General features: G+C 44.0%; 1 protein-coding gene across 9 annotated transcripts in view; it reads right to left on the bottom strand.

Moving 5' to 3' along the window:
• CELF4 (CUGBP Elav-like family member 4) overlaps positions 1–20,600 on the bottom strand; it is a 694,539-nt gene that overhangs the window by 70,256 nt on the left and 603,683 nt on the right. For all 9 annotated transcript variants that reach the window (XM_088054586.1, XM_088054584.1, XM_088054582.1 and 6 more), the window contains exons 6-7: positions 9,858–10,001; positions 363–510 (exon numbers count right to left, since the gene is read on the bottom strand). In XM_088054586.1, the coding sequence (XP_087910712.1) occupies positions 363–510; positions 9,858–10,001 (292 nt within the window). The remainder of the gene's footprint in view (positions 1–362; positions 511–9,857; positions 10,002–20,600) is intronic.

Below are 20,600 nucleotides of genomic sequence, written 5' to 3' on the forward strand. Positions count from 1 at the left end.
CATTGAGTCCAACCATTAACCCAGCAGTGGCAAGCCTGCCACTAAGCCATGTCCCTAAGTTCCACTTGTACAAGCTTTTAAATAACCCTAAGGATGAACACTCATTCACTGACCTGGGAAGTCTGTTACAATGTTTGACAACCCTTTTGGGAAAGAAACTTTTCCTAATATCCAATCCAAACCTCCCCTGGTGCCACTTGAGACCCTTTCCTCTGGTCCTTCCACTTGTTGCCTTCCACTCGTTGCCTGGGAGGAGAGACTGATCCTCACCTGGCTAAAGAGCTAACAATTCCTGCCAGGTGTCCTGTGGGCTGTTCCCAATTTCCCTGCCCTTTTCCCTCTCCAGCCCGCTGTCCCCTTACCTGAGGTTGGAGTCATGGGGGCGGCTGCCAGGCCGTTCATGTTCAGAGCCGCCATCTGCTGCATCTGGGCCGCGGCAAAGGCTGCCATGGGGTTCAGGTATCCGCCCTGCGCCACCGATGCCATGATCGCTGCTTGCTGCTGCATCAGCTGGAACAAAGAGAGCAGGGAAAAAATATCACGCGGTCACTGGCAGGGCAGCCTGTGGCAGCGGCACCAGGAGGGCACTGGGGAGGGTGGGATGCACCCCGATGTTTTGGGGTGTCAGCACACCAGCCCTGTGGTACCCTCCAGGCCTGGTCATTCTACTCGCCACAGGAGCTGAAAGCAAAGGGCATCTTTGCAATTTGGGGTCTTCATGGTCCCCACCCCGCCATGTGTTCCTTAGTGTGGAGGTCTCCTGTGACCTGGACTCCGCCCATCTTGGTACTTCTCTGGTCAGAAAGGCAGAGAAAAGTCTTTATAGAGCCAAAACACAACATACCTGAGCAGAGTGGTTTCGTGGCTTACATTGCTTGTATCAAAATTCTGGAAAAGCCTGGGGGTTATTGATGGGAGAACAGTGTATGTAGGAAAAGGGGATTCTTTCTCCAAAACAGAAATTTTGACTAGTGCTCTAGGGATAACCTAATTTTTTTTCCATGTGTCTGTAACAAAAATAACTTTTTCTGGTGCTGCTAGGAAGCTTCAGGTGGTACAGAGAAAAACCACAACCAAAACTTCTAACCAGATCATAGCAACTATTTCCAACACTATCAGAGACCCCCCCAGGAGTGCTGTACAACAGAAGGGAGCTCCCCTGTTTTATCAAGATTAATACTGTCTAATGAGAAAACCCCTTCCCTATGGTTTTGATCTGGGTTGACTTTCTGAATTAATTTTTTTCTAGAAAGTGGTCAAAATGCTGCTTCTTTCAAGGCACTTACAAAAGTCAGAAATAAGGAGCCCAGGTTGCATTTTCAGACATTTGGGGCTAAAAATTTTGGAGCAGAATGGTGAACGTTTTTGAATCCTGGAAACACTTCTTTAATTAAAACAAGACTGTGTCATCATTATATTACACTCAGAACCTAGCACACAGCTAGTGCAGTACAGTATGGCTGCAGAGAGATTTTAAAATGGTCTTGGTGTGATGGATAAGACAGTTTGGTTTGCTTCTTGTCTCTTTCCCTGGTGTTATACAAAGATCTTTGGGTATGTCTGAGTGTCCAGCCCTCAGTAGTGATAGGTGCTGGGTGCTTAGAGAAACTTTGGGGGAAAGAAGACGTGCAGAAAGTTTGGCAAACCTCACTCTGTACATTCCCCAGCCTCTGATAATCTGTGGCTTGATGATAATAGTGGAAAAGAGAAATTTTTTTCTGTGGTGATTTTAGAAGTGAGTCATGTCTTTGCTGTCTCCAAAATTGGAGTAACTCTGTTCCACTGCTCTCTCTGATTTCACTCTCTCTCCCATCAGGAAATCACTCTCTGATGCTGTTCTTTAAGCACATGGGACATGCTTCTCAGAATTAAACAGACCTCAGAAGTCATGGCAAGGAACAGACTGTTCCCTTCTGTTCACATTAATATTGAAGTATCAGCTAAGCTAGCTGTTCTTACACATACACACTAAAACAAACCCTTGAAATCACTGCACTCATTCAAACTCTGAAACTGTGCCTGTCACCATCCATAAACAGTCCAAAGTAAGGGGTGCTCTGACAACAACCTGATGAATAAGTTATGTAAACTTGCCTTGATTTCTCCAGCAATAAAGTGTAACAGAGGATATCTGACTCCACATATTGTCAGATCTATGGGTGAAATGTGTGGTGCTGGGTTTGAGTATTATTATTTTTTGAAGCCTAGTGCAGATTGGTGGCAAAGTGGTGGCTTTCCCTTTGATGGTTAATTGCTCTTTTCTATTTTACCCTGCCTAAGGTACTTTTACATTTTAATTAGTGATATTTTGCTCTTTGCAATTACTGATGGAGTGATTAGTCAATCTTTTGTATTATACACTATATTGATTCTCCTTTAGGGAGTGCATTTGTTCCTGGGCATCATTTGAGTTTATTCTCCAGAGGAGGTACTGAGCAGGTGATAGTAGAAAGTATGCCAAGGAAGTGAAGGAGGAGGGGAGTCCATCCATCTTTAACACTGGATTGACTCCAACGCTAGGTGTGCTGGCTCACATCTCATTTTCTGTTTTGGGTATTTTTACCTGGGTGATGCCTAAAGACTTCTTTTTGGTTTTTAAATTATATTTTTCATATATTTATATCTTTGTAGATTTTTAATATGTATTTAATACATAGTTTTATAGCCTCTAGCACCTTCTTACCCCTTTTCACATTTTGACGAGGTAAAATAAGGTTCTAACCTGTGATTTGGGAAACTAGATCAGGTGCTTCTGCTACAAAACAGAAGTGTTCCTGTAGAGAACAGTCACCCAATATCTATTATACTCAGTGTTCTCTGAGATGTCCTAGAGACCTGGGAACCCCTCTGGCATGTTGAAATGAACCCTTTACATCATGATCCAGAGGACACAGACCTCTCTACAGCCTTCAGACCTAGTCCATAGGGTAAAAGTGGGATTGCCTGGGGCTTTAAGGAGTAGAGCATTCCACACCTGAACACAGCTCTGTACCCCAGCTGATGATGGCTTTGCCTTCTTGGCTGGAGAGGTGGCCTCAACCAAGGCCCAGGAATGTCTGGATATTTCAACCCTTGACAAACTTCCAGACTTTTGAGGTCACACATCCCATTCATGCCCATTCCTCTCTGTTTGGGGGTGCTCAGGGACACAGGTTAAGGGGGAAGAAGAGGAGGCTTCTACCCAGCCCAGTGGCTGATGGTCAGAGGATTGCTGAGTGCAATGGCACCATGAACGTGGGAGGACAGGAACTCAGTCACCTTGAAAGAAGCTGACAGCATAAGACCTGCCTCCTCCCCCTCCAGGGTGACTCTAGGGAAATTTACAGAAGGAGAACAAGTCCTGTAAGGGTCACCAGTCTTCCTTCTAAAACCTCCAAGGCATTCCCATTGAAAGTCACCCCACTCCTACCCCAGCTCCCTCTGAAGACAAATGTCCCATCCACTCTCCTTTCACTTTGAAAGAGACCCAGTGAATGGTCCCAGTTAATAAAGCTGTAGAAAGTGAGGCAGTGACCCCACCAGAGGCAAATCAATAGCAGCAGGGCCCCTGGGTATTGTGTATTTTAAAATATGCCATTTGAAATGCAGATTTTTCCTGCCTGGGTTGGGGCTACAGAGCACTAATCAGGAAGGCAGCAGCCTTATTATCTCAGACTGATCCAAGGGGACAGAGAGGAGCTTTTCCCTCCCTTGGCTGAAAGGACGTACTTCCTTTTGCTTCTCTTACTTCCTTCGCATGACCTTTGCCTCAGCATTTAGAGCTTCTTCCCATCCATTCAAAAGATTCATTCCTTCTTTCCTGCTATCTTTTCTATTGCTCAAATATTTATCTTCTGAGGAGACCAGGAGATGCTACCAGACTGGTTCCTGCCCTTGGACAGTGCCCCAAGAGATAAGAACCTGCAGTCACCATCCTAATGCTTGAAGCAGGTAGAGAGGCACTGGAAAAGCTATCCAAAGCGTGGGAAGGGGTGGCAGTGTTGGCTGATCAATAAGGGGTTATCTCACACATATTTTTCCTACTTTAGGTTGCAACAGCACTCAAGGGCAGGAAATACTTTTCTTACAGAGGGAACTTTTTTTTTGTCCTTTTCTTACAGGAGGAACAATTGCATGGAGAGATGAAGGAAACTTCTCAGAGCAAAAAAATGCTGCTAGAAATAGCAAAAGCATGCACAGCCTGCCTTCCCCATCCCCCAAAAGATATGTGTGTGAAACTTAAGGAGGGGAAGAGGAGAAAGTGGGATTATTTCTGATGAGCATTTTCTGAAATAGTGTGATCCTTCAGTCCTGCTCTGAACAATGTGATGACCTTCTCCTTTTTCTCCAGTGCTATGTTCTGTCTTTGTCTCTGAACTGCACAATGTTTTGACTTTTCATATTCTTCATTCAGCAATAATAATAATAAAAGTGATAAGAGCATCCCACACTTCCCACCTCTAATGATCTATACAAAGACGTAGCTTATGAATCCTCATGGTATCCTTGTGATAGAAAGAGGTAAGTAAAGTAATCAATCAAGCAGAAATACAGCTCATATTTGGTAAAATCATGTAATTGACAAATTCATGTCTGGTATAGCTTACTGGCAATTGGGACTTAGAACTAAAAATACTTCCCAAGCCTTGAAACAAACAGATGATAATTGATAGAAAAATCAGGATTGTCCTTCATACTTCTTATGTTTTCTTGGAAATAGAAATTTCTGCTTTGAAAATAAAATTTAAATATAATTAGGATATTAAAAAAAGCTAAAAAAATATGCAACACCTGGATTCATATTTCTTAGTGTCTTTCCAAAGTCTGACACACAATAGCTTTGGTTCCTATCTTCCTGAGAGCAGTGGAAAACCCCCCCAAAAGACCTAAAAAAATTTGTATGTAGAGCCCAAACCTTAGTGTTCTTTATTTCTGAATTTCCAGGGAGCTGGTGGACAGAAGTATGGTATTATCCCTGCTACAAAGTATTATGGCCTCAAAATATCTTCCTCTTCTGGATCAGTGCAAATAATTTGTATAACAAGTAGTATTTACCAAATATACTGTACCATTTTAGTAATTTAAATGTAATAACTATTATATCTGGAAGGTAGCCTATAATAAGTAATTTTTCCCTGATTTCATAGGGCTAGCTGATTTTTTTTTAAGTATCTCTCCAAAATAATTTCACAGCATGAATTGAAGAAATATTGGAAAAAGCAATTCTTACTGTCAGCACTACCTCAGATCATTTAGCAGAAATATCCTTTCATCTCGATGGGAGCTGGACAGGGAAGCAGAATGGGACACCCAGGGTTTTATGGTTACAGGCATGGTGATCACTGCTGCCCTAACTTCTCAAGGAGATCACTTAAGGTGATGTCTGAGAGCTCTGCTGCGCTGGACATTCCAAATTTTTGTTGCAGTTATTGTCTGCAGTTCAGTAGAAGCAGAAAAAAAGCATTTGTAGTTTTTCAGAGTGAGGAGAGCTGGGATTTACTGAGAAAGGACTTGTTCCCGGCCAGAAAACAAATGCTAACATTGCCTGTGTTGTCTCTGTCCCAGCCTGTCTGGTTTTATACACTAACTCTGTTCCTATCCCCTGCTGCAGGATGCAATCAGTCCCCTGGCTGGAGTTTGGCCAGAAGACTGTGGCTAACAGTCCCACCCCATTTTTTATGCAAACTTGATTTATGACTTTGATCTTATCTTAAATAATTTAAAAATTAAATAATTTATACTGTATCTGTCACTTTCCAAGGCTCCTTCCTTTGTTCTTGCTTTACTCTTCTGCACTTTCCGATCTCCCTCATCCTTTTTTGATCTGTGCACATTTCCTTTCTGCATGGTGAGGCATCACTGACATGAGACAGGCACTACACACTCCTTGCCCCTTTTCTTCACAGAAAGACCTGCAGGAACTGTAGCTTATTTGTGCCAGGACTATGCTACCACCATTCACAGGCTGTTTTGATTGTCACTGCTTGTGATTTTGGGCTTGGCTACCCTAAGTAGATGTGCTGTGCTCTGTGAGGTGGAGAGTGTGCCTGCAGGTTCTTGCTAGGCTGGCAGCAAATCAAAGGTGGTGCCAGGCAGCATCACTCTCCTCTCCAGGCTGAGTCCAGATCTATACCTCAACCTGGCCTTAGACTGCAGAAACAGCTGTCAGTGCCCAGCTGATGTAGATCCACAGTAACCTGATAATGAAAATGGCTGATGCCCTGTACACTTCTGAAATAAAATAAATAATTGCTCCATAAATGGAGAAGTTAAATGAGTATGGGAAGATATTGCAGAAGAGAAAAAAGTTAAAACAATCAAAAAACCCACCCTGAAATAAATTAGAGTAGGGGCTCTGGGAGCTTTTGGAAGCTATGAAATCTGACTTGCCTTGAGCTGCATACAAAAGAGGTGAGGTAGGTCTTATGTGACTTTCTGTGCCTCTGAAACAGCACACAGAGCCAGTGCCAAGCTTTGTCTGGTCTGTTTGAAGGTGGCACATGAGGAGGGGATAGAAAACCACACACAGTGGAGAACTCCCTTCGCTTCCTCATTTTTTTGCCTCCGTGTCTGAGGCCAGATGGCTGCTGAACCCCAGGACTGGTTGCTGGGCTGATGTGAAACTGCTATCAAGGTTAAAGTTGTTTAAGTTGAAGATGAGGGTATTGGCAAAGTGCAGCAGCACAGAGAGCTGTAGAATGGCCATTTGCTGGGCTGTAAGAGAGGTAACTTGGAGAGAGGCTGGGGCCCAAATCTGTCCTGATGGCAACACTAAAGTTTATCTGTCAAACTCTGATGGACTGAGACCCTTGCTGCTTCTCCTCAGTGGTGCTGCTGGGTTGGCAAACCCGTGGCTGCCCACCAATCTATCAAACAGCCACACCATGGGGGTTTCTGCTGCACTGACCACCTTGGTGCACCAAGACCTTTTTGGGAGCTAATCCAGCCAGAGTAATGTGCAAGATGCTTCTCTGGGGGAAATTCAGCAAGAAACTGCAGCAACAGGGTCCTTCGCATCCTGTTCCATGGGAAAAGACCTTTAGAAACTATTGAAAAATCATTGTCATGGCGTTGCATGGGAATTCTTATATAGAGACATCAGTCAGGTTTGGAGTGCTGGGGGATAGCTGGGAGGACAGGCTATCAGTAAGAATCAGAGAGCCTGATGTCTCATGCTTGTGCTGCCTTACTGTTAAGCACTGAGGCAATTCTTACACTTATGTTACTGCCATACCACTCTGAGAAAGCTCATGGAGAGACAGTACAAGAGATCTGTGTCCCCGAGGGAGAAAACAAATAAATAAATCTGATCATCAGGTTTATTTGTACATAAGGAAACAAGACCAGGGGGGTCAAACAATTAAACCAATGTCACAAGAGCTGCTGGTGGCAGCGGCATCACCCATTGTGGCAGTCCTGCTCCTGATATTTCACCTTCCCTCCTCTTGACTTGTCTTAGCTCTTCAACTTCAGGCTGAATAAAACTGCTGTCTCCCTATCCCTCTCCCCTATCGATTCCTCCATCTCCTGCTGGCATTTGCGAGGTGCCAATCACCCTGATATCTGAGAGCCAGCAGTCCGAGCTGGATTAATCGAGACCGAGGCAACGTCACAGAGCCTCGACGTTCCCCTCCTTCCCTTTCATGTGAGACTGTGAGATGGAGCAGATAGGGAGGCTGATTGAGAGACAGCATCTGAGCACGCTCTGGGTGTACAGGCACCACACAGAAATGTGATCCCATCATTTAGACAGCTCTGAAGTCCCCAGGGTAATTGGTGTCACCAGCTTGTCATATCCGATGGGTCAAGATCTAAAACTTATTCTCTCCCCCTTATTAGCATTTTTATCAGAAAAATAAAAAAATAGTATGGGTCCAATTCTGCTTTCACAGAAATCAATATGAAAAATATCCATTTGTTTCAAGAGGATGGGAGAAGACCAGAAATTGGTTTTCCTCTTCCTTCCACCCTGATTCTTCACCTGCCCTCATAATTCACCTATATAATCTGGTGAGAAACAGGAAACTTTTGTGGTGTAAAGGTGCAGACTGCATCCTCTCATATCAGTATAAACCTTGTCTGGAAATTAGAAGAGCTACTCTACATTAAAAATAATGTGAGAAGAGTTTTTAGACCAGAACATCAGGACAGTAGTGTCTTTACCATCTCTCCATACAGACCAATGTCTGTAGAGTAACACTGAAACCACTTTTCCTGCCTGACAACCTCAGCAAATGCTTGTCCCAACCTGTCTGTGGATTTTCTCCTGTTAGTGCCTCTGGTACATGGGGGCAAAGGTGCTATATCCCTCTGGCCATCTGCTGGCCACTGACCTTGGCTCATTTGGGATTTACTATTTCTTTTCCTCTTCCTGCAGCCTCCCCTGGCCAGGGGGAGTGTTAAACACAGCCAGGGTGAGGAGGAAATAGCTCTTCTATAATGTGAGGAGGGGAGCAGAGGACAAAGGATGAGACAGAGATTGACTTTGACTAGGAGTAAAAACAAAGATAGAAAAATGGAAGTTAAAATAGAATTTTTCTAGAGGAGGGAGAATAAAAACTCCAGAAGTACACCAAGAGATGCAGCTAGAAGGAGAGGACGAACTTCAGTGGATCTCTACAGTGCATCCTCACAACTCGGCATGGCTCACACAAGGGATAGGCTGTGTTGTACCAAGTGTTTAGTGAGGCACAGGACTATCAGAGAAGAACAGAAATGTCAAGACCTTCAAATTAAAAAGAGAACATGATGATGTGATGAGAAATACTTGGTGCCAACACATGACAAAGAAACGGTCAAGGAAGAAAGGAAAACCTTGTGGTCATTGCACTGGAAAGATTATTGGCACACTAGAGTGTTGTTCTGAGCTGGCCCTGTATTACTGGGGCAAGGTTTGGGTCTCCCATCCAGGATGACTCTACTCTGGACCCTGGACACTGGACACAACTACTTTGTGTTCAACTGGACTTCTCTCCTGTGCATGAATCGTGCAGAGGGCCACTTTTTGCCATCAAAGAGATGAAGCCCCTGTTTACACTATCACTACCTGAAAATCTGCTTCAGAGAAAGCAGCCAAAGTCACTGGGCAGTATTGTGTCTGCTTGCTGCAGGCATCACCTCCACCTTCCTCCAAAATACCTGGCAGAAGGTCAAAGTTACTGAGCCTGGTCTTTTCTTGCAGATCCTTGTTATTTTTAACCTAAGGAAAGAAGTAATTCCAGAGGCATCCATTTCACAACATCATCAAGAGCCCAGCCCCCTGTACAGTCACACCTTCTTAGGTTTGGTATGTCCACAGGAACCCTGAAGTTAACACAACAGGATTTTTTCCCAGTGTGCTTCAATCATACTCTTTGGGGCAGCAGGACTGTGTATGGGCATATGTCTGTGTGTACATTTTATTGTTGTCTATCATGCTCTGTGAATCTAAAAGCACTCCTCTCAGCAGCTGCTGTTTCATCCTGTGGTCACTCCAAAGGTACCCACGGCGATGCAAGGTGCAGCAGGGTCGTGGTGACTTGGGGCAGAGAAGTGGGATAAACTGAGCAGGCTTATTTTATCCAAATCCTCAAAATGTAGTTGTGCTTTTGTTTGACAACAATGGCTTAGCCCCTATAGTAAGTGTTTTGCATGCGTCCACACATGACCAAAAGTTACTTCTAGAACTGTCTATGGCACCTTGGAGACACCTGGGAGATTCCCAGAGGCTACCCTGGATGGCATGGCTAATTTTCACTCCCATCATGTCACCAGATTAACAGATATGCCACTGCTTCCTCTTCTGCTCCATTTCTTCGTTCACTCCCAGGAGTTTTTGCGGATTTCCAGGTGCTACTCCCCCTCCCATGAGCACGCAGAGAGCTGGTGTCTATACTTACTGCCTGTGCATAGGCACCATAAGCTCCAAACTGGATGGCCATGGGGTTGAACATGCCCATTTGTCCCGCCATTTGCTGCATGCGCCTCATCGTACGCTCCTTGTCCGTGTCCGCAAACTTCACCACCAGGCTGGAAGAGGCTCCCTGAAGCACAGGAAACAAAAGGAGACACACAGGGAATGAGGCTGATGCAGACCAGCTCATCAATCCATACATCTAACACAGATTTGGTAGAATGGGATTCAGGGGCTGATGTTTTCCATGCTACCTATCAGGCTGTGAATTTTGACCCTTGCAAGAGGGTGAGAGCATCAGGAAGTAAAGGAGCTTAGAGGGTGAATGCCAGCAGCCTGGCTCCTAGTTTCCTCCAAAATTCAAGCTTCTAGGATGTAATTTACATTTCCTCTGCAAAAGTAGTTGCCTTATTCTTTGAATCTCCAGGCCCAGAATGTTGTCCCTGTCAGAGGACAAAGATCTGGACATAACACAGAAAAATGTAGGAGGTTTTGCTGCATGAATGTGGTAGGATTTGTGGACTGATCTGTTTACGTGAAATGTGTGAGGTCTCTGTGTTCCAGACCTCTGAAGTGGATCAGCCTTTCACAATGCTGTGTCTTGTAACCCCCAGGTCCAGTGAGAAATTCCTGCCCAGCCTTGGAGATAGGAGTCAGTATGCTGGGCAGGGTGTATGTGTCCCCATGAAAACAGCATCTCTTCAGCACTGATAAATTAAGGGAGCAAAAGTAGTGCTGGATGGACCTGAGCTTCCTCTCCACAAAGAGTAGGAAATAGAGGCTACCACGAAAGAGCCCACACATTTCCAGGAAAGATTTAAAATATTAGGATTATGTCTGCAGTCACCATCAGTGCAGAGCTACAGATGATCATCAGATCTGCCTGCAGAAATCTGTAAAAAATGTAGTGTTTTTGGGAATGAAAGAAATGCTGATAGGAGGCAGAGATGAGAAGAAATAGATCTACTTAGGAAGGTGTTTTCTGGTCTGTCTCCAAGGAAGTCCTAACTTCACGGGTTGGTTGCTTCCCCACAGGGATGGATCCCTGGTTGCCTCCCCAGGGATGGTGGAGGTGTAGTGGAGGGACAGTCTGGCTGCAGCCCTGACAGCAGTGGACAGTTGTCCTCGGAGCTGGGCTGCCACCCAGCCTGGGAAGATGGGCAGTTGGGCTGTCAGGACACTGACAAAGAGCAGCTGAAATAATTGTGCTCCCATAGATTCTGTTTTGACAAGCTGGTATTCACCAGTAGAAGCAGAGTCAGTGGGGAAATGAGCAGCTCAGTGTCTGACTGTGGCAGCAGAGGAAGAGCAGCTCCATGCCAGAGGATCTGAACTGTTGCAGGACCCTTGATTTCCTAGCAGAGGAGGAATTTTCTGGGATGGCAGAAGAAAAATATTATTAACTGGCTTACACATACCCCTATGTACCTGTAACCAGAAAAAATAGTCTAAGTGAAAGCAGAATTGCTCTGCTACAAATTGCGAAGAGTGTAGTGAACCACAGCTATAGATGTACATATATATAAGGCTAAGCTATACATATTCAATAGCCTCTTCAGATCCTCAGTTATGAATAAAGACTTGAGGAATTAACCTGCCAAAATAAGACCCCAACAATCTAACACCACACAATGAGAGATGTTCCCTTGGATTAGCAATCTGTTCTGGGAGAAAGTGATTTTCATTGGCAAAGAATCTTTCTTTTTGACCTGTTAGTCTCTCTCTAATAAATCTATAACCCACTCACACAATGTGGTGAAGAGCAAGGTTTTGAAAGAAGTGCTTCAGGAAAACAAAGGGATGCAGAGATGAATGCTCCATTCAAAGACAGAGAGCAATATTCAGCACTTATTGTAAAAACAAAACAGAAGGGGGAGTGGAAGAGAGGAGAGAAAAAAACCCTGTAGCCAAATTTCCCCTGCATTTCTGTTGAAGGCTGGGTGACTTTTAATTTTTCTTTAGATCACATGATGCAGATATTGATCCTTCCCCAAATCACACTCTTAATTGCAGCTCATCGACAAATGAATATTTTAATGCATACATTTCCTGCTAATTATCACCTGGACCAGTTCTTAATTAGATTTCAACACTCATTTAATTAACCCTGATCCAAGAGACTGTTTGGTAACTTGCATCTAATGATTTAAACCTATTTGCAGCTGTATTGGAGGGAGGCACTGGTCCACAGCAGATTGGGCTGTTCAGAGCTGCTGTTGTGATTTGCAGAGCAGAGCCTGCATCATGATGGGCACAATGCAGAATGGAGGACTTTGAAACTGAGTAAGGTGAGAGTGTATTCATCTCTGCAGAAGGAGTTTTGAAGATGTGATCTGCTCTTGTGAGCATGACAGGGAAGTGTAAATAAGTTGATGTCTTCTTCCTTCTCCTTTTCTTTTGATCTCTATTTGCCCTGTAAGTCTTATGGCCAGAAAACTGCCTCAGGCATTTGGCTGATGCCTCACACTGTTGAAAACCAAGCTATTATTGTAGATGGCATCATGAAAACATGGGTAACTTCCACATGAAGTGTTTGCCCCAGGAGTGTTCTTCCCTTCTGATGTGAGTCATAGTGACTGCACAGCAGCTGTTTGACCCAATGGGATCTCATCTTGCCTCCTGAGAGATGTTTTTCTGGGCTGCCTGTCGCAGCAGGACTTCAGGCCTTTTTGAACATTGCTATCATATACACAGGGCAGAAAGGCCATTGGCAAATAGATACAAGCTAGGCCACACACTACAAAGAAAAAAGAGAAAAAGAAGAGGTTTTTCTAAGAATTCTCTGCAATGAGATGTGCACATAAACAGTTAAAGATGTGTAGCCAGTAGAGATGCTGCATTGCTGTTGAATATGAAGACTGACCTTGGGATTGATGCTTTCAGTATGTGGTTCCTCATGTGCAGCTCTTTCATGTGGCCCAAAGGAAATCAGGCAATAAACTGTATCAGATCAGCCAGTGCAGGACTTTTAACAGTGGAGCCAAATATTGGTGTTCATATACAGCAGAACAAGGCTACTTTCTACTCCAGTGACTTCTTCTGATCCACTGGATAACAATAGAAATGCCCCAGAATGGGCCAGATTTTCCATAGGGTAAAAATGCTGCAGTCCTTCATCTGAACTATTTATTGCTTCCACGAGGAGTTAAACTATGGCATAAATCAGCTGTTGTCTGCTGACAAAGCCAATAGGTCCTGTCTGCTCTGTCATTTACCAGTAATACATAACCTCCTTGCTTTCTCTGGTTTTTGGACTGGACCTCATATTTTGCCAAACCTCATGAGAGTTACACTGGATAAGTCAATAACGTTTGAAATGTACTTCTGCATTTTTTGTAGGAAATGCCCTGTCAATTTCTGTACCCTACAGACCCACAGTTAGAGGATGCTATCATGAAAGTGAGCATTCCTGCTGGTGCCTCTGCAATAGGCTGCTTGCAATTGGAATTTATCTCCTTTCCCATCAAACCAACCTCCTTTTTCAAGTGCTTTGATATCTACTGATGAAAAGAATGATAAGGGCTACGTATTATTATGCTTCTCCTATTCTCTCTTGGGCCAGTAAGTCTACTTAATATGACTATCTTTCTTCCCATCCCCCTCCCACGGATGGTAATGAATTGCTCCCCTTAGTCAGCAGAGTCAGGTACTCTCTAGGTTGGTGGGGCAAGGGAAAAGATGGAGGAGAAATCACTCTGCACCACACTCACTTTGTAATCCCTAATCAGAGTCCTCTGTGAGAAAAACTAATTTCCCAGCCTGTCTTGATGTGTGAAATAAAGTCATTCTTGAAAACAGGAGCTTGACAGGTCGCTTGTGAAATTTCATATTCAGCTAAAAATAAAATATCCATCCATTGATATTTCATTTAAAGGCAAAGGAAAACAAATCTATTGCCTGGTTGCTGGAACTTTTTTCCCATTAGATATAGTCTTCCAAATGGAGTGTATACACAAATTAAGTAAAAGCGTTTCAGGAGGCCAAACATTACTGTCTGGCAGCAGGGAAAGATCACAGAAACAACTAGGATGGAAAAGACCTTTGAGATAATTGAGTCCAACCTATGACCTAACACCACTGTGTCCACCAGACCGTGGCACTGAGTGCTACATTCAGTCTTTTCTTTAACACCTCCAGGAATTGCAACTGTACCACCTCCCTGGGCAGCCCATTCCAATGCTCAATCACCCTTTCTGTGAAGAAATCCCTCCTAATGTCCTCCCCAAACCTTGCCTGGAGCAGCTTAAGACTGTGTCCTCTTGTCCTATTGCCTGGGAGAAGAAACTGACCCTCACTTGTCTACAGCCTCCTGTCAGGGAGTTGTAGAGAGTGATGTAGAGGTTCCCCCTGAGCCTCCTCTTCTCCAGGCTGAACAACCCCAGGTTTCTCAGACACTCCTCACAGGACTTATGCTATCCTTCACCAGCTTCAGTGACCTTTTCTGGACACACTCCGGCACCTCAACGTCCTTCCTAAACTGGGGGCCCAGAACTGGACACAGTATTTAAGGTGGAGCCTTTCCAGTGCCAAGTACAGGGGAAGAATGACTTCCCTGGTCCTGCTGGCCACACCATTCCTGATACAGGCCAAGATACCACTGGCCTTCTTGGCCACCTGGGCACACTGCTGGCTCATGTTCAGTTAGCTGTCAACCAGCACCCCCACATCCCTTTCTGCCTGGCTGCTCTCCAGCGACTGTCTCCAGCCTGCAGGGGGATGTTATATCCAAAGTGCAGGACTCAGGACTCAATCCATTGCTGGATTCAGCCCATCTATCCAGCCTGTTGAGGTCCCTCTGAAGAGCACTCCTACCCTTCTACACACCTCCAGAACTTGGTGTCACCTGCACATTTGCTGATGGTGGACACAACCCCCTTATCCAGATCATTAATAAAACAGGACTGGCCCCAGCACAGACCCCTGAGGGACACCACTGGTCACAGGGCCCCAGCTGGATGCAGCACTGTTCACCACCACTCTCTGGGCCCGGCCTCCAGCCAGTTCCTAACCCAGAGTGCTCCTGTCCAAGCCAAGGGCTGCAGCTTTTCCAGGAGGATGCTGTGGGAGACGGTGCCAAAGGCCTTGCTGAAGTCCAAACAGACAACATCCACAGCCTTCTTCTCATCCACCAGACGGGCCATCTGGTCATCAGAGGAGATCATCTTGGTCAGACAGGACCTGTGCCCCCTAAACCTGTGCTGGCTGGGTCTCATCCCTTGGCCGTCTTGTAGGTGCCATGTGATGGCACTCAAGATGATCTGATCCATAACCTCACTGGGGACCAAGGTCAGGCTGGCAGGCCTGTGTTTTCCTAGACCCTTCTTCCAGACTTTCTGATGGATGCATGTCACATTGGCACCTCCAGTCATCTGGGATCTCCCCAGTGAGCCAGGACTGATGATAAATGATGGAGAGTGGCTGGGTGAGCTCTTCTGCCTCCCTCATCACTTTAGGATGGATCCCATCTGGTCCCAGAGACTTGTGAGCACCTAGGTGGCTCAGAAAGTCTCTTACTGCTTCTGCTTGGATTACAGGGGAGCTGTTCTGCTTCTCATCCCTGTCTACTAACTCAGGTGTCCAATTGCTTCTCCCTGGAATATTCTAGCAATATTCTTAGCAAAAGTTCTGTGAAGGTCTGGCCTTGAATATATGCCTGAATTTTCATTTCCAGCCAGCCCTATAAATCTGCTCTGATTCAGTAGGTTACTAATCTCCACAGATGGTTAGACACCTTTTTCCTTCAAAACTGATGAATCTGAGCCTAATTTGCCAAAGTCATTAAATTGTGTTTCACTTTAAGCTTAGTGAATCTCCTGCTGGAGGCAAATATACATTTAAGTACTTTAACATAAGGATGTCTTATGTAGGTAGACCTTTACAACTTCGTTAGCTCAAATGGAGCCAGGTAAAAGTTCTGGGTAAAAAATATTTAAAAGAAAATTGTTGCATTAAAGTTCCAGTGACTAAAGCTCTTGAGTATAAGAAATCTGAATGTGCAGATCCTACAAAATACCTTCCAAAATGTCAGCCATGAACACAAAGATGCTTAAATGAGTAGGTGCTGCTGGATGCTCCTCTTATGGGCAATGACTGTATTCCTAAGTGTCACCACAGAAATGGGTTTGCTTTTGGTGAAAATTTTGTCTTAGCACTCCCCTCATGACTACGAAGTAGAGCTGGGAGGATGCTGACCTTCAGCAAGACATTCAGGGTAATATTTCCATGATCCTTGACGTTAAGGCCCAAAAGCCGAAGGAGGATTTATTTGCTTTGGGCTCTGTCATCTCAGGCCATTTGGCATGATGTCCCCTAAGTTTGAAAACAAATTTGGAATTTTTTTGGAACTGCCTATGCAGCTCTGTTGAAAAGAGGGCTGCTGAATTAGATGGTGGGGTTTGACCCCAACCTGGGATTTTAGACAGGCAAAAAAGAAACTACTGTCCAATTAAACTGTAGAGCAGTGGGAATTTCAGCTAGGCAGAAATGTAATTACCCAGGTTGGAAGGTGACCAAAAGACCAGAACTAGCATCCCTCCCATCTTGTGAAATATGTTATTTTTCTGCACTCAGGGCTTCAATTTCATGTCTCATCAGAAAGATGAGTAGGACAGCAGTCACTAGGAGCTATTTCCACTGTACAGTCCTGGGAGCTGGCTTAGACACTCTTGAGAGTGACAGAGATGGAGAGAGGAAAGGAGGCATTCATCCAGGACTGTAGTGATGGACCCTTTGATAATGCTGCTCCCTCAGTAGAGAAGATTCTTCATGCAATGTCTAAGCAGAGAGAGTTGCTGCAGGTACTTCCTTTCACAGGTCTCCGGAGCTGTTAATTTATTTGGAGTGGTAGCTTGATTTAGGTTTTATTTGCCCATACACTACTTACCAGGTGTCTCTCAGAGCTAAAGTTATTGCTTTCCACAGGGCAACAAAATCATTGAGTCCTGGTGTCACTGTACCCAATTCTAATTAGGAAAAACTCAATATATAACCCAGGTGTTAGTATGCCTCTCGAATCAAAGCCAGATATCTGAAAAACCTAAAAGCAGAGTTCTTCAAGCACTTCTACATTTTTCAGCTCAGTCCATGAATGATAAAAGTCCTCACAAAATCATCCACCTTCCTTAAGGCATAATAAAGTGGGAGGTATTCTTACACCAACAGACTAGAAAGTCTTTCCTGATATTTAGGACTGTGAAAGCAGTAAATAATATATTTTTTTTTTGTCTATTTGAAAAAAAAAAAACATAAAATACAGAATCCAAAAGAAAATGTTGTATATTTCACCTTTCTAATAAGAGCAACATGGTAAGATTAAGTATGTTTAGTTCCATATGAACTAAAAATAGACTTCCCCATAAAATATCCTTACATAAAAAAAAAGAAAAAAAAGAAAAGAAAGAAGAAAAAAAGTTATTATTACTTATTACTATTAAGACCACATTTAGTAGTTGCAGTCTAGTGCCCTTTGAATGATCTTTCCTTTCAGTTAAACAACTGAGGATCAAAATAAGAGAAGTAGAATTATTCCAGGATCATAAAGTGAATTGATTATTGCCAAAGCAAAGCAGCATCTCAACAAGGTATGGAGATTCTGATTCTTCAGGACTCTGCTCACAAGAGCTCCTCACCTCTTTGGTAGCACAGGAAGAGGACATGAACAGTTTATGATGGCTTGGGAATAAAAGAAGAGATGCTGAGGAAGAGCTGGCAAGCTGGGCAGATACATTTCAGCTGTTCAGATGACATAAAAGAACATTTCCATGTCACTGCATTGCCAACAGGCTGCACATGACTGTGTCTCCCAGATCCCTGCTGGGTCATGCTGCAAAACTCCAGGCTATCATGGTGTAAACCGTGTTGCTCAACCGAGAGTAAAAGATTTGAATTTTTGCAGCTACAAGCACTGGCCAGCCATGGGCTGGACCAGAAAAACTTTAAAGGTTGCTTCTAACCCAAACTTTCCTATAATTCCATGCTAATTGAGAAAATATTCTGCTTTCAGGGAGGTGTCACCCTAACTTTAATACAGAGAAACAGATGGTCAGCTGAAGCTATGAAAGGTGTAAATTCAGTGAAGCTCTCCTGGGTTTTGGTGAAATAAGAAGTTGGTTTATGTTGAAGGATCTGCCCTTGCTGCATTCCACTCCACTAAGACTGACACATGCCACCTTCACAACCACTATCACTGTGAGCACCAACCAGACACACCTTTGGAATGGGAAGTCAAGCATGCTCTTCTATGTCATTTCACTTGCCAGTGGACATCTGAGGCAGAGACTTTGGTGTCTGGTAGGATGCTTCACATTCATGAATTTGTGTGAGCTTCAACTGAGAGCCTTATTTGAAAGTCATTGTTTTGATTCTTTGAGGATGTTTTTGTCCTCTAAAAATTAATTTTGAACTTTGCAAAACCCATTTGGATAATAACTATTGCATGGCTAATGCCATGTTTTGGATAGGGATGGAATTCTACCACTTACTAAGATCTTTCTGTTTTCCTCACAAGAATGGGTGTTATCAGTCCTGACCACACACCTGAGCAAGGCTGGGAAGGAGTGAATTAAAGGGAAAAAATGAGAAGCATCCAGAGTGATTTAAAGCTGATCCAGAGCCTACTTAGCTATGTAGGAAGTTCCCACTGATATAAATGAGGTTTAGATCAAAAGATACGGGAAGAGAAAAGGAGGAAGAAAGAAATGCCCCCAAAGCAAGCAGAAGAGGAAAAGACAATGCTGACATCTTTAATCCTTATTAGAGGAAGGTGGTGATGCCCAGTGGAGCTACCTCCAGTAGGGCAGGAACTCCCTTGGCAGGCAGGGATTGTTTCATGTCTCCCAGGCTGGAGGCTTATCTGTAACTCTTCCTGGGAGGAAGGTCATTGCTTGTGAATTATTTTAGTCCCTCAAGTTCTAATTTCACACAGATTAGACAAGAGTTGAGTGGAGCAAGAATTGCAGGGGCTGCTGCTACCACCAGGACCTGGGCAACTCTCAGCAGTAGCATGATCCTGTTCCCACTTTCCCATGGCCACATCCACAGCTGCTGATTTAATACCCAGCTCCCTTTGTACCTGTGAAGGGATGGGTGTGTGCCAATTCAATATTTTTTTCCCCACAGTGAGGTAACGTGGCTCACAAGCAGTTATTTCCTGTATCCCGTTTGGAGGAGGTGAATGCTGTGGGACAGAGGGAGCAGAGGAGCCCAAGAAAGATGTCCTGTGATGTCTGTCATGTTCCACAAATCACTTCAATATCCTGCTGGATGACTTTGTGGTTTTGGAGATGTAACCAGAGAAGTGAAGGCCATCTTTGGTGGCAGCATGATTCACAACCTGTGTCAGGCAGCCAGGCTGCCTGGATCTCTGTTCTGGGACCCAGAAACATGATTAATTAGTTAATTTATGAAACTATGGGAGAGGCAGGGAACACAGTCTTACAATTTTACTTTTTATAGGAATAATTAAGGGAAATTATAGCAACAGTGGGAAACTGCTCTCCCAAAGCTTGTGGAATCAGCAGTCTTGGTGGAGGTAGTGAGATGGGGTCTATGGGTGTTGTTCCACTCCATCCAGAGCCCACTACCCAATGGAAAGCAAAGATGAGCTATCAAGAGTCACTGGACTTGGTTGTAGAAATGGCTGCAAACTAATATGTAGGTATTGCATGTCCACTGCTTTTTTCATCCTAAATGACAACACACACCTTTATAAATTGTGTTTAAGTAGCATATTCAAAAAATCATTCATTACTGGAAAGAGGGCCAGGCCTGATGCTGGTGACTTATTAATGGGTTCCTAAGGGATTCCTATTTTTTAGTAGAAGGAATGGATGTGCTGTGCTTTGCTGTGAGTTAAACAAGTCAGCCTTTGTGTTGCACAAAGACATTGCAAGGAATGTGTGTTCTTTACAGAGTTCAAGATCAACAGAAAAGAGAAAAAAAAAAAGGGTCAGTCGACATCTCCATTTTCACCCACCAGCTTCTCTAACACCAATTGTGTAAAACCAGGCGTCAGCCTTCTGCATTAATTTGCACAGGTGGACTGGCAGTGATGATACCTCACTCTGCCCTAGACTTTGTGACTTTGGGCAACTAACTTTCAGTCAAACTCAGGTATGAGTCATGAAGGACACTTAGTTGCTAGAGTTTCATCAACTTTCAGCCTGGATTACCTCTGAAAAACTCCTCTTTATGTTTCTATGGTTATGTAAAAGAAAAGTCTAATGGATTTTCCATTTCCTGTTTTAGTTTCAAGAAGAAGAGGCTCAAGGGGAGAACTTACGGCTCTCTATGACTACCTGAAATGAGGTTATAGAGTGGTGGGGACTGGTCTTTCCCACTATTCCTGAGTGGAAGATGAGAGGAAATGGCCTTTAGCTGAGACAGGAGACATCCAGACTAGATATTAGAAAAAAGTCACTGTTAGGGTTGTCAGGCATTGGAACAGGTTGCCCCGGTGGAGTCACCATCCCTGGAGGTGCTTTAGAAGCATCTGGATCTGAATGATGTGGTTTAGAAGTTACAAAGGTGGTGCTGGGTTGATAGTTGGACTTAAAGGTCTCTTCCAGCTTTGATGATTCTGTGATGATGTGATTCTATTACCCTGACAGCTTGAGTTTGTCTGTTGACAGCCTGACAGTCTGTTTAATTGTTATCTGTTTATTCTGTGGGTTTGTCTATGGTTCTGTGTATGTTACTGAAATGTTTTGAAGACATTTTTGGGAAGTGAAGG

Source organism: Pseudopodoces humilis, chromosome 4 (assembly GCF_049639895.1).
Source record: "Pseudopodoces humilis isolate 2021_Gansu_Grassland_sample_001 chromosome 4, ASM4963989v1, whole genome shotgun sequence".
Lineage (NCBI taxonomy): Eukaryota > Metazoa > Chordata > Aves > Passeriformes > Paridae > Pseudopodoces > Pseudopodoces humilis.